This window comes from Ornithorhynchus anatinus, chromosome 14 (genome assembly GCF_004115215.2).
Source record: "Ornithorhynchus anatinus isolate Pmale09 chromosome 14, mOrnAna1.pri.v4, whole genome shotgun sequence".
NCBI classification, from domain to species: domain Eukaryota; kingdom Metazoa; phylum Chordata; class Mammalia; order Monotremata; family Ornithorhynchidae; genus Ornithorhynchus; species Ornithorhynchus anatinus.
Window position 1 is genome coordinate 27,661,421 of NC_041741.1, and position 17,005 is coordinate 27,678,425.

Here is a 17,005-nt window from a genome sequence, read left to right on the forward strand (position 1 = left end):
GGGTAAATTACTTCTCTGTGGCTCAATTTCCTCATCTGTAAAATGGGGATTCAATATCCACTCTCCCTCCTACTTCGACGGTGAGCTCCAAGTGGGTCAGGGACCGAATTCAACCTGATCAACTTTCTATCCTAACTCTTAGAACGGCGCTTGACACTTTGTAGAGCGCAAGGAAATGATTTGAAATGACTCAGACCAATTAGAAAAAAACGCACCCATCCAAACAGGGTGAGAGGCATCAGGGACAAATCTAGGATATGGCATTTAGGAATGGAAAATAACTATCACCAGGGGTCCCATTTATCGTGGTGAATGAAAGGACTAAGGAGTTTTGACAGGGGAGTAGAGTTTTAGGGGGAGAAGAAGCCACCCCCTGGGCAAATCACCTCTAGAAATTGCCGGCAGGTCTTGGTGAGGCTAAGCAGTAAGAGCTCTGCGTGGGATCACAATTTCTCAATATCTTCCTGGAGCTCCTAGCGAGATTTTCTCGAGCCCATTGTTGACTCCCGGTTAACCTCCTCTAAAACCTTAATCCACTTATCCACGAAAGAGCGTTTCAAAAAAAGAATTTTAACCCATCCACTTATTTGCCGAGAGGGGAGATGCTTTAATTCTCCAGAAGAAACCCATCCGAAGACTATTCCACGATTCAGACAAACCGTGTCTAGCGATCTCCTCCGAAGGACACGTGATGTCACCCTTCCGTTATCTTCGATGATCGAGACAGACTTTAAAATCTGTATCGTTTTATATAACCGTAAAGAGCAGGAAATCTGAGAATTGCCAGACTTTACTATTTTTTCTTTCTTTGTTCTTTCTTTCCCCCCTAACTTCTTGAATAATGTGTCCTGATTGATTAATCTTTACTGATTTCCTACTCTTTGATCTAGGGAATGTCTCCAGAAGAGAAGAGGGGTGAGTGTCTTGGCCTGCAAAGACAGCGGGTTAGTCACGCTCTGCCTTTATATTGCAATCAGGAGTCCGGTTCTCTCTGAGTCTACGTTTAATCCTCGCTAGAAAAATGACCACATGTGAAAGAGCGTTAACCGTTCCAGAAAAGAGGTGCCCGTTCAGCGCTAAGCAGCCTACAATTGGGCGACCGTTTTGGGATTGCGTTCGTCGCTTACGGGCCTGAGAAAGGAATGAGATGCCTCGCTTTCCAAAATAGCAGCCTACAATTGGGCGACCGTTTGGGGATTGCGTTCGTCGCTTACGGGCCTGAAAAAGGAATGAGATGGCTCGCTTTCCAAAATACCCCGCTTAAGGTTAAGGAGCAGCTTTGAATCCTAGGGGAATTGGACTCCGTTTCCCTACTCTCTACCTCTATCATCTGTGCCCTCAGATCCATCTCCTTGAAGCATATCCCATATCCTTTATGGATATATTCCTTCCTCACCTTCGGTCCCACGTCACAGCTTCCTGTATGCAGAGCGCTGTACTAAGCGCTCTCTCCCTCCTACTTAGAATGTGTGGGACGGGAACTGTGTCCGACCTTATCGACTTGTATCGACCCCAGAGCTTAGGACTTGTGTGCTTGACACACGGTAGAGGTGCTTAACGAATCCCGACTCTGCCACTTATCAGCTGTGTGACTGTGGGCAAGTCACTTAACTTCTCTGTGCCTCAGTTACCTCATCTGCAAAATGGGGATTACAACCTGATCACCCTGTATCTTCCCCAGGGCTCTGCCCAGGGTAAGCGCTTAACAAATACCAACATTATTATTAACAAATAACATAAAAAAGTAGGAGAGAAAGTCATAGAGCAAGGGTGAAGTGCGTCTTGTGAGAAATTGACCCTGAAGACCATCCACTTGATGGCTGATCTAGAAGGTTAGCAATCTGGGCCTGGGTCTCTTGCCCCATCTTTGGCTCTCCCAAGCTCTTAGCACAGTGTGCCGTACGCAGGAAGCGCTCAATAAACACAACGGATTGACTGATTCCCGTATCCTCTGTCTCTAGTTCTGCTGTCTTTTTTGGTTTTGGCTTCTTCTTGCTTTTTTGTACCCTCGTCTCTCTCTTTCATCCTGTTTCCCTCTTCGCCAAGAACAGGCCAATGGCGTCATCCGTAACAGAGGTAAAGGTATCCAAGTTTAAGAGTTCACCTCCAATTAGCCCTAGTTGCCAACTCTGCCTAATACGATTTTGATAGCCAGGGTTTTGGAACTTAATGTTTCAAGTGGAATGTTTATTTTACACCTTTTTAATATGGAGATAAATCTGCATTGTTAAATGTACTTTATTCTCCCCAAATAGGTATTTCGGGTGCATGGAGAACTGCAGATTTAGTGGAGTGAAATGATGCTCTAAACCCGTACTGTTCCATTATTAATTAATAATAATGATGATGTTGGTATTTGTTAAGCGCTTACTATGCGCAGAGCACCGTTCTAAGCGCTGGGGGAGATACAGGGTCATCGGGTCATCCACGTGAGGCTCACGGTTAAGCCTCCATTTTCCAGATGAGGTAACTGAGGCACAGAGAAGCGAAGTGACCTGCCCACAGTCACACAGCTGACAAGCGGCAGAGCCGGGAGTCGAACCCATGACCCCTGACTCCGAAGTCCAGGCTCTTGCCACTGAGCCACGCTGCTTCCCCAGTGACAGTGAGGGTATGTGGTACACTTGATATACTCACATAAGTATAGTAGCCCTGGAAAATAATTCACTTGTTCTTCCTAAGCATTCAACTATCCTAGTTGGATGCAGTTCTTTCTATATCTGAATAGTTTTCCCGTTGTTAATCTCTAGCCTGGGGTCATTAATCTTAAAAATGGTTTGTCGACGTGCTGAGCAGATTCCCGGAGAGCTAAAAATTGTAACAACTATTTAGTTAATTGCTAATTACTTCCCCCTCCCCGCAAATCCTTGCAATGATTCCTCAAAATGCACTTAAATAATGAGTTTTTCTTGACGACGTCCTTAAGACTTTACGTCATCCTGGATGTGACACCTCTCTCTAATGATCGGTCGATTCTCCGGCTACTCTTCCTTGATTAGAATTTATACATCCTATGGTCACAATCTATGTTTCAGAATAGCTTGAGCGATGTGAGTTTGGACCAGGTTGGAATTTTGAATTTGAAGTGATTCTCTACTTATTTTTCTGTAAATTTATATTTTGTAATCACAGCAACCTCTCAGGGTCACCCCTGGAGAGTTCCCAGCACTCTACCAGTCTCGACGACGGGCGGGAGAGTCAACGTCCATTCCACTCCTAGCTCGGGCAGTGGCTAGCGAGCGGCGGGCCATCTGCGACAAGCCGAAACTCACCTGGGCTGGGCAGCAGCGGCACGGGAGAGAGTCGAGGACGGAGATTCAGGTTGACGGTGCGGAAGGCGACAGTGGTAAACCACCTCCGTATTTTTCCCAAGAAAACTCCACGGATCCGCTACCAGAATGAACGCGGATGGAGGTGGGCTGCTCTGGGAGAGACGCGTCCATGGCGTCGCTATGGCTCGACTCGACAGCGTAAGACAACCACCACCTCACAGTATTGCGTGTGTTCTATTTACAAAGCAGAAAAAACAAGCTCCAAGGCCTGATAATTTCTCTCAGGATAAACATCCTGGCCTAATGGAAAGAGCCCGGGCCCGGGAGCCAGAGATCCTGGGTTCTGATTCCAACTCTGCCTCTTATCTGCTGTGCGACCTTGGGCTAGTCGCTGAACTTCTCTGTGCCTCAATTCCCTCGTCCGCAAAATGGGGATTCGGTGCCGGTGAGCGCACCTACTTACGCTCTGAGTCCCGTGTGGGACCTGATTACCAAATTATAACTATTATATATAATTATAAACGACTATATTATTAGTTATAACTACTATTATTATTATTACATTTGTACCTAGGAAGCGTACCCCCCTCTTGGTCTACCCGCAGACTGCAGCTCTGGCATTTTACGAAGATCAGCAATAATTTGGAAGAGCCAACTGGGAGGCCACCCGATTGGAGGGAAACAAAGCCAAGGGGCAAAAAAATGAACTTTTACAGGCTTGGAGAATCCACTTACCCCCACCATCGTGGAGACAACGAAGAGGGGGAAGGACAAAGAACCCTGCATTTGATTGGGAGTTGAGGAGAGGAACTGGGAGAAATGTGAGTGGCTGAGTCTGGTAATGGGAGAATCGGTGTTCATAAAACGGGGGACGGTTATGGGAGGGGAGTTTATTCGACCGTTTATGCCGTCACTGGAGACCCGTGGCAGGTGGCGTGTCAGTGGAGCGTTTCATGGGCGAGATCAGGCGCTAGGCTGCTCCTTTATGCACCTCTGATCCATCTGTTCGGGTCGGCATATGGCACGGGGGAACCGTAACAATGTCGTATAATTTCTTTTTTTAAATAACCGTTCCGTGAACGTCGAGATATTTTTAGCACCTTCATTTGCAGTACTTTCCTGGGCTCTTATTGTATCACTCTGAAACGCCTTTCTTTGATGCATACGTTTTATTCGAAGAAAAAGTACTGCAAAGAACAAGAAACAATGTGGAAATTTTTAGGGTAACAAGAGGTTGACTAACACTGCACACACAATTGTAGATCCTAGAAAGAAGTGCATTATGTCCTAGGCATAGGCTAGTTAGGATAAAGGTAAATTGGCTGTTTGGGCCCTTAAGACAGCATTTCCTATCCTGAACAGCACCCTAAAGTCCTGAAAGAGCTCACAGACTTCCCAAAGTGACTAGCCTTCGTCCAGGATCAGTGTAATCGAATGTGCCGCCTCTGCGCTTGAGACTGTGACCTTAGGACATTTGATATTTGCCCCACAGCACTTATGTAAATTATAGATTATAACCTACTTATTTATTCACATTAATGTCGGTCTCACCCCCTAGACTGTAAGCTCATTCTGGGCAGGGAACATGTCTACTAATTGTGTTATACTGTACACTGCCAAAGTCTTAGTACAGTGCCCTGCCCATAGTATGCAATCAATAAATACAATTTATTGGTTGGTTGATTAAGGATGATAATTCCTATTTATTAAGCAGATACTAAATGCTGGGACTGATACAGGATAATCAGGTCGGACACGGTTCCGGTCCCATACGGGGCTGGCAGTCCAAGGAGAAGGGAGAACGGATACTTAATCCCTATTTTACAGTTGAGGAAACTGAAGCACAGAGAAATAAAGTGACTTGCTTAAGGTCTCACAGAGGCAGGGGGCGGAATCTGGATTCAAACCCAGGTCCTCGGACTTCCCGGCCCGTGCTCTTTCCATTAGGCCACGCTACTCCCCGTGGTAGGTGCAGTATGGCTATATTATTGAGAAGAACGTAGCCAGTATACCTGCCTAACACTTAAAGCACTCCTAAACGTTGAGAAATTAAAGAAAGGGAATGCAATAAGGTATTCTTCTAACACTTGAGAAAAAGCAATACAAATGACGAGAGGTGAAAAACAACTGGCCGTAGGTTATGTCGGACAAGTACAGTGTTGTCTGAAAATGTTTTTACTGAGCTTTGCTTGAAAATAAAATCGAGATCCCGTTTCAAAGATGTATTATGCTTCTACACGGAAACATTCTGTTGTATCATCAGAGGACAGCTGATCCTCTATTATTTAATTTACTTGAGAGCACATTTCCTATTCAAGTCAGTAGCGATAGTCATGACATTTTAGGCGTTTAAGATGTGCAAAGCTCCGTACTAGCGGGGAAATTACAAAAATACTCAGGTCAGCCCTGCTTCTTTGCCTGCCAGATGGCCACAATTTAGAGAGGCAGCGTGGCCTATTGGATAGATCGCAGGCCCGGGGGTCAGCGGACCCGGGTTCTAATCCCTCCGCTCAAAAACATCCCAATGCTTAGCAATCGATAGCATTTCTTGAGTGCTTACTATACGCTAAGCACTTGGGAAAGAACAGCGCTTGGCACATAGTAAGCACTTAACGGATACCGTAATTATTAACACAAGAGTTTGCAGACGTTTCTTGCCCGCAAGGAACTCAGAAGCAGGTGACCTATTGTGTCATACTCTCCCAAGCGCTCAGTCCAATGCCTTGCACACAGAAAGCACTCAGTAAATACTACTGATCGAGCGGTCGATAGGTCCGTACCTCTCTGCATCAAGCAGAAGCTCCTAATCGTTGTCTCCGAAGCGCCTTGGGGAGAACACCGCTTATCTCTTCAATTAGAAGAGTTATGGGTTAGAATTGACGTTCATAAAAAAGAAAAAGAAAAGAAAAATCACTTCCACCAGTCAGGAATTAGGCCCACCTATTAGAGCCGTGGTCCAATCTGTGTTCCAAGGCCCCGGTGCTATTTTCCAATCCCCTCCTCCACCGTCACGGGGGTCTCTCTCAGTCCCTCTGGTCTCTGGAGCTGGGTCGGAGAGCCTTCTCCCCTCCGGCCCTCTGTGGGGACGAGGTGACCGCCTTCGCGTCTCACCCGCTCACTAGCCCTCCCGGGCAGCTTGGAGGTCTCTCCGCCCGAGGCGCCCGGGGTCTGGGAATCGCCGCCGCCATCTCGACGGCCATCCTCTTGCCAAGGCTTGGTCGGGAAGACTGGAGGTAAAACAGGTGAGCGATAGACGGCCCGTCCCACCCTCTGGTCCCGGGCCCCTAGCTTTAGTGAGCATCCCGAGCACTTGGGTGCGGGCGGGGGCTCCATTCTGCTGGCGCAGGGCAACGTCTCGGCTCGGCGTCCGGCTCCGTGGTGGCATCAAGCGTAAGCGCTCAGTACAGTGCTTTGCGCACAGTAAGTGCTCAACAAATTCGACCGAATCAAGCGTCAGGGTGGGTTTGGTTCAAAAAACGCAACTGGGGGGAGGGGAGGAAGGGGGTAAATGAAAGTATGGCATCGATTAGACTCGTAAGCCCGTCGACGGGCAGGGACTGTTTCTATCTGTTGCCCATTTGTCCATTCCAAGCGCTTAGTACGGTGCTCTGCACTTGGTAAGCGCTCAATAAATACTAGTGAATGAATGAAATATTGAATGACTAAACCCCCCCCTTAACAATTCAGTGCCCACAGCAAGTGCTCGACAAATGCTACTGATCGACCGACTGGTGCCAGTCCCGTAGGCCGACGGCTGCTCCGACGCGCTCGTGGTCGGCGCTTACGTTTCCGAGGAGCGCGGTTCTGTAGTCGCCTGGAGATGCACTGCATCCGTTTCGATGCCCCGTCTCTCTTCTGGAATTCTCTCGCAAGCTTGGTCTTGTGGCCTACTTATCTGACAAACCGAAACCATAATAGGGAAACCACTCCCTTGCAGTTCAACAAGTCTGGGGAACTTTCTCCCTGAAATCACTGGGAGAGGAAAATATTCCACACATAATCCCTCTCAAAATCTACAATCTACGAAGGCGGCCACGCTCAATTATTTATCTGCAGCTGTAATACTAATGGGTTAAATCAGCCAGTGAATTGCTACAAGTAGGTAATCATATCCAAATGAATCCAGTAGCAGAGATATATTTTTATTTGTATACAAAACAGGTTTTTATCATTTTTCTTGGATCTTCTGAAGAAGGTACTCCATTTGTACGTTTAACTTTGGCTGTCCCTTTCTAGTCCTCTGACTCAATATTTTGAATGCTTCCATTTTCCTTTTTTGGTAAAGCTTCCGTGCTTCTTCTCGCTCTTGTTTTCTTACCTCAGCCTCCTGAAATCGACACAGATAGAACACTGATCGTGAGCGGAGGGCGCGCCAAGCAGGGATGGCTTTGACACAGCTTGCGTCATGAATACACGGCAGGTCCTATCTACCAAACCGAATAAAACAAGTTGGAGCAGGTAATGTCAATGAATGTCAATGTCATGAATGACAATGTCAGTGAAAGGCCCTTTCAGTTTTACGCTGAATACGCGATATTGATTTTCTCTCCATAACGGGACAGCAGACCAGCTATATAAAAACATTTTTAAGACCTCGGGTTCAGGAAACAAGAGAGGACCAGTTCCCGACATCTTATTTTCAGGTAACAACAATACAAGGTCGATTATGGAGTTAAACAGATAAACGTTAACACACATGCACATAAAAATCCTAACTGTCCTCCCCAAGAGCTCTGTACACACTGATTTGACTCTCACCCGAGTCCGGACACTTTCGCACACATCATCTAGTGGTCAGGTTACGGTTCTTCTGACATTCGTTACTCACGGTAGCTGACACCGGTTTCTCACTCACCCGTTGAAACCCTCCCTTTCCCCAAACATCTGCTCAGAGACTGCTGCATGACAGGTACGTGTGGCTCTCCAAAGTGCCACCATATCTGGATGTACAGCGACAAAACAGTACTCTTCTAAGTACTAAGCGCTGGGATAAATCCAAGCTGATCGGGTTGGATACGGCCTCCGTCCCACATGGGGCTCCCCGTCTTAAGCCCCATTTTACGGATGCGGTAACCGAGGCAGGGATTAGCCAATCAAGACAACCGGTGGAGCCGGGATCAGGACCCAAGTCCTTCTGACAACCAGGCCCGTCCTTCCGCTAGGCCGTTGCTGCTTCTCAAGTCCACTCCGTTCCCCGGCGTTTCTTTTTAGGTACTGACATACCATACTGAATCTACTTAGGATAACTGCAAGGCAAAGCACAGCAGCTCTACTGGTGCTCCTCGGCCAACTTGATTATATTCTCTCAAGTGTTTAGTACAGTGCTCGGTATAGCGTGAGTGCCCAATAAGTAAAACTGATTGTTGCACAGTGACTAAGCAGTGGCCTAGGAAGACTCAAAAGGCAGAACACATACATATGCGCGCCCAAACCAGAGCACCAGTGTGGTGTGAGAGCAATGTGAGGACTCCGAGTAGTAAAATTCAGTAGCACTGCTGTGGAAAAGCATGAAGAGATGTCTTATAATGGGGAGACGGAGGGACTGGTTATTTTAAGTGGCTAAAATGTGCATAAAGAAAAACCTATTTCTGAACACTAAAAGTGGGGTATGATCCATTTGGCAGTTTCTGAAAAGTCCAAGTACCTCCTGGCTCCCCTGGCTCCAATTCCACTGTTGTTTTAATAATGATAATAATGATGATAACGGCATCTGTTAGGCACTTACTATGTGCCAAGTATTGTACTGAGCATTGGGGTGAACATAAGCACGTCGGATTGATCACAGTCCTTGTCCCACATGAGGCTCACAGTCTCAATCCCCATCTGACAGATGAGGGAACTGAGGCACGGAGAACTGAAGTGACTTGTCCAAGGTCACAGAACGGACAAGAGAGGAGTTGGGATTAGAACCCATGACTTTCTGACTCCCAGGCCACTACAATGCTTCTCATTCAGATACCTTTCAACTTCTGATTCCATTTTAGAATAACTAAGTGGGGATCTGTGCCACTTATACGTATTAACCTCAAGTTACATGCTGGACCCAACTTGGGGCAGAAGAATACCAAAGCCAACTTCTTCAACTCAACATTTTAGATCAGTCGTATTTATGGAGCACCTGTGTCCACCAGACATGTTATTAATGATAACAATCTGATATAAACTGCCCTCCCCCATTTAAGAAATCATCGGAGTACCTGTTTCCTAGCAGCCCGTTCTGCAACGATCATATCATACTCTTCTTTTGCTTTCTGATTTGACGTCTTCTTCTTGTTCTTCTTCGGGGGTGTAACGGAACTTTGAAAGATAAATGAAATCGCAATTAAGACAGAAAGCTGTTGAATTAGTCCTGAAGAAACTGCGTCGTCTAAGATTAGACGAACGCTCAGTTAAAGCACGACTCAAGGTCTTTAACAAAACTAAGTTATACCTGACTTGCTAATTCATTTAACTTCCTTTGTCTTCAACAGCTTTGGTTTTATTTTTAGCTCCTCTGAAATTACTGCTCATTCAAGCTTTCTGCAAAGTTCCCTGCCAATTCAATGTGAGAAACACTGAGGGAGGATGGCAAATCACTGGCACCCGCTTACCTGGGCTCAATTTAATTCTCCCCCAAATGTGAAGGGTGATTAAAAAAGCTTGTACAAAACGGAGCTATACGAACGACCACTTGGTGCAAAAATAATCGCAGCTGGAAACAAACGAACTTGAAAGCTGTCACGGGGCTTCAGATTTAGAGCCGCTACTTTAGTCCAGGCAAGCGTAAAAGCGAGACTGGCGAAAAGTTGGTCTGGGGCTCATCCAGATCGTATCCTCGCGATACCCAGAGAACTAGTCATCAAGTTGGGATTTCTGAAAACTTCCGTTCACGACCACGAACTTGCCTCGCCTTATTCATTCGATAGTATTTATTGAGCGCTTACTATGTGCCGAGCACTGGACTAAGCGCTTGGAACGGACGAATCGGTAACCGATAGAGACGGTCCCCGCCCTTCGATGGGCTTACGGTCTAATCGGGGGAGAAAGACAAAAAACCAATAGCAGTAACCTTATGCTGTCGAGTCATCTCTGACCCAGAACAGCTGCTTTTTGCAGCTAGTTCACGCAGTTCCCTGATGCGGCATTAAAAATTAAGCGTGCCACTCTCCTCCTGCCCCGGACCACACACACATATGCTTTGACTTATCAAGGGTGGTGAGTTGGGTGTCAGAGACCAGCCAACACTCTCAAGTCACGGTTGCTACTTTTAAGGAGACGAAAAGATCCTGGAATGAACTGCCAAACATTTCTTTAAAAAACAACCACCGCCTTGCAGCCCCCAAACTGGATACACTAAATGGAATGGAAGGTAATAAGGGCAGTTACATTTATTAAGCGCTTACTATGTGCCAGGCACGGTACTAAGCGCTGGGGTGGATACAAGCAAATCGGGATGGAAGGTGAGGATATGTGAGAGAATTTGTACTGTATGAGAGTGGGTCGGCGAGAAAAGAGAATATCACGAAAGCCCCGTGGCATCAACCTGCCAATCGCGCCATTGGTTTTCCTGTCCTATTTTCACCTTCAAGTTCCTTCTTCCTCCAATGAGAGAATAAGGGCAGCATCACCCCTAACTTAGCAGTCCTTTAACGGTATTTAGTAAGCACTTACTATGCGTTGGGCACTTTCCTAAGCGTCGGGGCAGATCAAGATAACCAGGTTGGACAAAGTCTCCGTATCCCACAAGAGGCTCACATTCAAAGTAGGAGGGAGGAGGATTTAATCCCCAGTTTACGGATGAGGTAAGTGAGGCACCGGGAAGTGACTTGCCCAAGGCTACAGAGAAAATGAGTGGCGGAGTCAGGATTAGAACGCAGATCCTCTGACTCCCAGTCCCCTGCCCTTTCCCCTAGGCCACGCTGCTTTCCCCCCCAAAATACCCTGGTTTGCTACAGGGCTTTTATTCCCAAAGTGCTCTCGCATGAATTAGCTCAGTTTATTCCTCACAACAAGCCTGCGCGATAGGCAGGAAGGGCAGGTGTGATCATCCCCAGTTTGCAGAGGGGGAAACTGAGATACAGAAAAACTCGGTGACGATCCCAGGGTCACGGAGCGGGGTAGCGGCGCAGCTCGGACTCGAACCCGGGACCTCTGGCTCCCAGACCCCGGAGCTCTGCCACTTTGCCCTGTTGCTTTCCCCAAATTCTCTTTCCTGAAGCAGACCTAGAGCTGCTAACTCTTCGGTTCAACTTAAACACTCGGAAGAGGAAGGCATACCTCACTGCAGGGCTACTCTGTCCAGAAGAGAGTTGGCGCTCCCTTCGGCGCCGAGCACCGAGCGTGGCTTCTTCGGCTACGTAGAGATGCCTCAAGTGCTCTGGGTAGGTTTCCGTGAACTGGGCCTCGGAAGGAACGGGGGATTCTCTTTTCTTCCTCAAAAATTTCGTGTATTTTTGTTGGATTTTCTGTTTTCTTCGAAAAGCAAATCCCTGCCCTAAAGGAAAGAAAATGTTTTCAGTCGATGATAGTAACAGTGGTATGTAAGCGCTTACTATGTGACGAGCACTGTACTAGGCGCTGGGGTAGATACGAGATCATCGGGACCCATATGGGGCTCAGTCCAAATAGGACGGAGCACAGGTATTAAGCCCCCAGCCTGCAGATGAGGGAACCGAGGCAAAGAGAAATTAAATAAGCAGCGTGGCTCAGTGGCAAGAGCCTGGGCTTGGGAGTCCGAGGTCATGGGTTCGAATCCCGACTTGTCAGCTGTGTGACTGTGGGCAAGTCATTTCACTTCTCTGGGCCTCAGTTCCCTCATCTGTAAAATGGGGTTAAGACTATGAGCCTCATGTGGGACAACCTGATGATCCTGTATCTCCCCCAGTGCTTAGAACAGTGCTCTGCATATAGTAAGTGCTTAACAAATACCAACATTATTATTATTATTATTATTATCATCATCAAAGTGGGGATTAAGACTGTGAGCCTCACGTGGGACAACCTGATTACCCCGTATCTGCCCCAGTGCTTAGAACGGTGCTCGGCACGTAGTAAGCGCTTAACAAATACCAACATTATTAAATAACTCGCCCATTAGTAGTTGAGCGCTTATTACGTACCAAGTACTGTTCTAAGCACTGGGGTAGATACAAGGTATTCGAGTGGTCCCACGTGGGGCTCAGAGTCTTCATCCCCATTTTACAGATGAGGAAACTGAGGCACGGAGAAGTGACTTGACCAAGGTCACACAGCAGACAAGCGGCGGAGTAGGAATTAGAAGCCAGGACCTTCCGACTCCCAGGCCCGTGCTGTCTCACGACACCCTGCGTACGCTCCCGCGTGCTTAATACAGTGCTCTGCACCTAATAATCGCTCAGTCAATAGCATTGGCCGGTTGGCCGAGGTGTCCGTGGGGTTTCCGAGGACGCTCAGCGTGGCTTTAGAGGAGCGGCGTGGCTTAGTGGAAAGAGCCCGGGCTTGGGCGGCGGAGGACGTGGGTTCTGATCCCTGCTCCGCCGCCGGTCTGCTGGGGGACTTCGGGCGAGCCGCTTAACTCCTCTGTGCCCTCGGTTCCCTCATCTGGAAAATGGGGATGAGGACCGTGAGCCCCACGAGCGACGACCTGATTCCCTTCTGTCGCCCCGGGCGCTTAGCACAGTGCTCGGCACAGGGTAAGGGCTTAACAGATAGCGTAATTAGGGACTGCCAGCGTGGCTTAATGGAAAGAGCAGGGGCTTGGGTGTCAGATGTGGGTTCTGATCCCTGCTCCGCCGCCGGTCTGCTGGGGGACTTCGGGCGAGCCGCTTATCTCCTCTGTGCCCTCGGTTCCCTCACCTGGAAAATGGGGATGAGGACCGTGAGCCCCACGAGCGACGACCTGATTCCCTTCTGTCGCCCCGGGCGCTTAGCACAGTGCTTGCCACACGGTAAGGGCTTGGCGAATACTGTTAATTATTATTATTCATTTCTCTGGGCCTCAGCTCCCTCATCTGTCAAATGGGGATGAAGACTGTGAGCCTCCCGTGGGACCACCTGATGACCCTGTCTCTGCCCCAGCGCTTAGAACAGTGCTCTGCACACAGCAAGCCCTTACCAAATACCAACATCATGATTATTATTAACTTCTCTGTGCCTCAGTGACCTCATCTGTAAAATGGGGATTCACTGTGAGCCTCCCGTGGGACAACCTGATGCCCCTGTCTCTCCCCCGGCGCTTAGAACAGTGCTCGGCACATAGTAAGCGCTTAAACACCAACATTATTATTATAGCGATGATAGAATGAATGTATGTATGACTGTATGAATGAATGTATAAATGAATGAATGACTGAATGAATGTACGAATGGATGTGTGAATGACTGAATGTGTGACTGAATGAATATATGAATGTATGAGTGTATGAATGAATGTATGAGTGAATGAATGACTGTACGAATGAGTGCATGAATGACTGTATGAATGAATGAATGTACGAATGAATGACAGTGAATAATGCATGAATGAATGACTGAATTAATGTATGAATGTACGAATGGATTTATGAATGAATGACTGAATGTATGAGTGAATGAATGACTGTTCGAATGAATGTGTGAATGACTGTATGAGTGAATGAATGACTGTCCGAATGAATATATGAATGTCAAAATGAATGAATGTCCGAATGAACGAATGGCTGGACGAATGAATATATGAATGTGCGAATGAATGAATGAAAGTCCGAATGAAGATATGAATGTCCGAATGAATGACTGAATGTATGTATGTCCGAATGAATGAATGAATGAATGGCTGGACGAATGACTGAACGCCGGTGGGCGCGGCGGGCTCCGATCCGCTCACCTTCGCGGACGCTGCCCTGGAAGGGGTTCTGCGGTCCGGGCCGCCAGGGCCGCTTGGTCCTGCCTCCTCGTCCTCGTCCCCGCGCAGGTCCTCCTGGGCCGCCGCCATCCCGGCCTCCAACATGGCCGCCTCCAACATGGCGGCCGCCGCCGCCGCCCGCCGCCCTCATCGCCGCCCGTCGGCGCCACGGCGCAGGCGCGGGCCCCGTGACGTCAGCGGCCCTCCGGCCAATGGGCGGGCGGCGGCCCTCCGCCGGGGCGCCCCCTGCCGGCCGGAGGCCCCGACCCCGGCCCGCCGCCATGGCGCCCCCCGCGCCGCTGGCCGGCGGCGGCCCGGAGGCGGAAGCGCTGCGCGGGAGGCTGAGGGGGCTGCTGGCCTTCCTGCGCCGGGCCCTGCCCCTCGCCGCCGCCCACACCGTGGACTTCTACAGCGCGGGGCTGTGGGGCCGCCTGCTCCACGCCTCGCCGGACGCCGTCAGGGCCGCGCTGCGCCGCGCCGGGGCCCTGCCGGGGGGCGGGGACGAGGCGCTCCTAGGCGGGGGCTCGGCGCGGAGAGGCGGGCGCTCGGAGGTGGGCGGGGCCTTGGCGGCGGTGGGCGGGGCTTCTGCGGCGGCGGGCGGGGCCTCGGAAGTGGGCGGGGCACCGGCTTTGAGGGGCGGGGGGTCGGTGGTGGGCGGGGCCTCGGCGGTGATTGACGGGGGCTCGAAGGTGGGCGGGGCCTCGGAGGTGGTTGGCGGGGGCTCGGAGGTGGTTGGCGGGGGCTCGGGGGTGATTGGCGGGGGCTCGGAGGTGGGCGGGGCCTCGAAAGTGGGCAGGGGCCCGGCGGTGATTGGCGGGGCCTCGGCGGTGGGCGGGGCCTCGGCGGTGATTGGCGGGGGCTCGGAGGTGGGCTGGGCCTCGGGGGTGATTGGCGGGGGCCCGGAGGTGGGCGGGGCCTCGAAAGTGGGCAGGGCCCCGGCGGTGATTGGCGGGGCCTCGGAGGTGGGCGGGGCCTCGGCGGTGATTGGCGGGGGCTCGGAGGTGGGCTGGGCCTCGGGGGTGATTGGCGGGGGCCCGGAGGTGGGCGGGGCCTCGAAAGTGGGCAGGGCCCCGGCGGTGATTGGCGTGGCCGCGGAGGTGGGCGGGGCCTCGATAGTGGGCAGGGCCCCGGAGTTGATTGGCGGGGGCTCGGAGATGGGCGGGACCCCGGCGGTGATTGGCGGGGGCTCGGAGGTGGGCGGGACCCCGGCGGTGATTGGCGGGGGCTCGGAGGTGGGCGGGGCCTCGGCGGTGATTGGCGGGGGCTCGGAGATGGGCGGGGCCTCGGCGGTGATTGGTGGAGTCCCAGCGGGGGGCGGGGCCGAGCAGCGGGCGGAGGCGGGAGCGGCGCCCCCCCTGGCGGACCTCGCCGGACACGCAGGTGCGCCCCCCCCCCCCCTTATCTTTCTTTCATTCATCCCTTCAATCGTAGTCATCAATGCTAATAATAATAATGGCATCTGCTAAGCGCTCACTATGTGCAAAGCACTCTGCTAAGCGCTGGATATCAGGTTGCCCCTCCCAGCCTTCATCAGAGAAGCTGCGTGGCTCAGTGGAAAGAGCCCGGGCTGGGGAGTCCGAGGTCGTGGGTTCGAATCCCAGCTCCGCCACTTGTCAGCCGGGTGACTGTGGGCAGGTCACCTCCCTTCTCTGGGCCTCAGTGACCTCATCTGGAAAATGGGGATGAAGCCCCTGAGCCCCGTGTGGGACAACCTGATGACCCTGCGTCTACCCCAGCGCTTAGAACAGTGCTCTGTGCTTAATTAGTAAGCGCTTAATAAATACCAACAGTATTATTATGAGAGGCAGCGTGGCTCAGTGGAAAGAGCCCGGGCCGGGGAGTCCGAGGTCGTGGGTTCGAATGCCGGCCCTGCCCCCTGTCAGCTGGGTGACTGTGGGCGAGTCACTTCACTTCTCCGGGCCTCAGTTCCCTCATCTGGAAAATGGGGGTGAAGACCGGGAGCCCCACGTGGGCCAACCCCCCATCCCCCGTCTCTCCCCCGGCGCTTAGAACGGTGCTGTGCACGTAGTAAGCGCTGAACAGATAGCAACCTTATTCATTCGTGCCCATTTTCCGGATGGGGAAGCCGAGGGCCCAGAGAAGTGACTTGCCCAAGGTCACCCAGCTGACAAGGGGCCGTTCCTATTTACCGAGCGCTTACTGTTCGGTTGCTTTTCTGGGCGCAGAGCGCTGTGCTAAGCGCCTGGCAAGTCCGGGGCAGTGACAAAGAGAGACAGTCCCTGCCCGCAAAAGGCTCAGAGTCTAGAAGGGGGGAGACGGGCATCCAAACAATAAGAATAATAATAGTGTCGGTGTGTGTTAAGCGCTCACTGTGTGCAGAGCGCTGTTGTAAGCGCTGGGGGAGATACACGGGGCTCCCAGTCTTCACCCCCATTTTACAGATGAGGGAACTGAGGCCCAGAGAAGTGAAGCGACTTGACCGAGGTCACTGCTTCCTTCTGTTTTAATGAGACGTCCTTCCCCTCGACTCCGTTTATCACCATCGTTCTCGTCCGTCCGTCTCCCCCCGATCAGCCCGTCAGCCCGCCGCAGGGCAGGGAACCGTCTCTGTCCGTTCCAAGCGCTCGGTCCGGTGCCCTGCACACGGTAAGCGCTCGATAAATACCGTCGGATGAATGAGCGACCGGGGGCAGAGCGGGGATTCGAACCCATGACCTCCGACGCCCAAGCCCGGGCTCTTTCCACCGAGCCCACGCCGCTCCCCAGTCCACGGGCATCGGTAGCATCCGTATCAATAAATGGAACGCGAGCTCTCTACGCGCGTCGCTAATAATGATGATGTTGAGGTTGACGATCCGCGACGGAGCGGGGAACGGAACGCAGGCCTCCTGACTCACAGTTCATCCGAAGGGCACGCCGTCTCTGCGTCTCC

General features: G+C 51.1%; 2 protein-coding genes across 3 annotated transcripts in view; one reads left to right on the plus strand and one right to left on the minus strand.

Annotated features, from left to right (window-relative positions):
- Positions 1 to 7,393: 7,393 nt before the first annotated feature.
- Positions 7,394 to 14,356, minus strand: CCDC59 (coiled-coil domain containing 59). Its single transcript, XM_001505680.5, has 4 exons — positions 14,095 to 14,356; positions 11,529 to 11,745; positions 9,470 to 9,569; positions 7,394 to 7,599 (listed from the first exon to the last, which is right to left on the minus strand). Exons 1-4 carry the CDS (start codon positions 14,261 to 14,263, stop codon positions 7,441 to 7,443), a joined length of 645 nt encoding a protein of 214 aa, XP_001505730.2. The 5' UTR covers positions 14,264 to 14,356; the 3' UTR covers positions 7,394 to 7,440.
- Positions 14,357 to 15,382: 1,026 nt separating this feature from the next.
- The window catches only part of METTL25 (methyltransferase like 25), a 91,286-nt gene continuing 89,663 nt past the window's right edge, over positions 15,383 to 17,005 (plus strand). For both annotated transcript variants that reach the window (XM_029079235.2, XM_029079234.2), the window contains exon 1: positions 15,383 to 15,492. In XM_029079235.2, coding sequence (XP_028935068.1) covers positions 15,384 to 15,492 — 109 coding nt within the window. In that variant the 5' untranslated portion in view covers position 15,383. The remainder of the gene's footprint in view (positions 15,493 to 17,005) is intronic.

Excerpts from the sequence above, each read along its gene's own strand:
- CCDC59 (XM_001505680.5), bottom strand. The coding sequence starts at position 14,263 with ATGAGGGCGGCGGGCGGCGGCGGCGGCCGCCATGTTGGAGGCGGCCAT. Across the intron at positions 11,746-14,094 it reads CCAGGGCAGCGTCCGCGAAG|GGCAGGGATTTGCTTTTCGA; the intron begins GTGAGCGGATCG and ends TCTTTCCTTTAG. Across the intron at positions 9,570-11,528 it reads CAGAGTAGCCCTGCAGTGAG|TTCCGTTACACCCCCGAAGA; the intron begins GTATGCCTTCCT and ends TATCTTTCAAAG.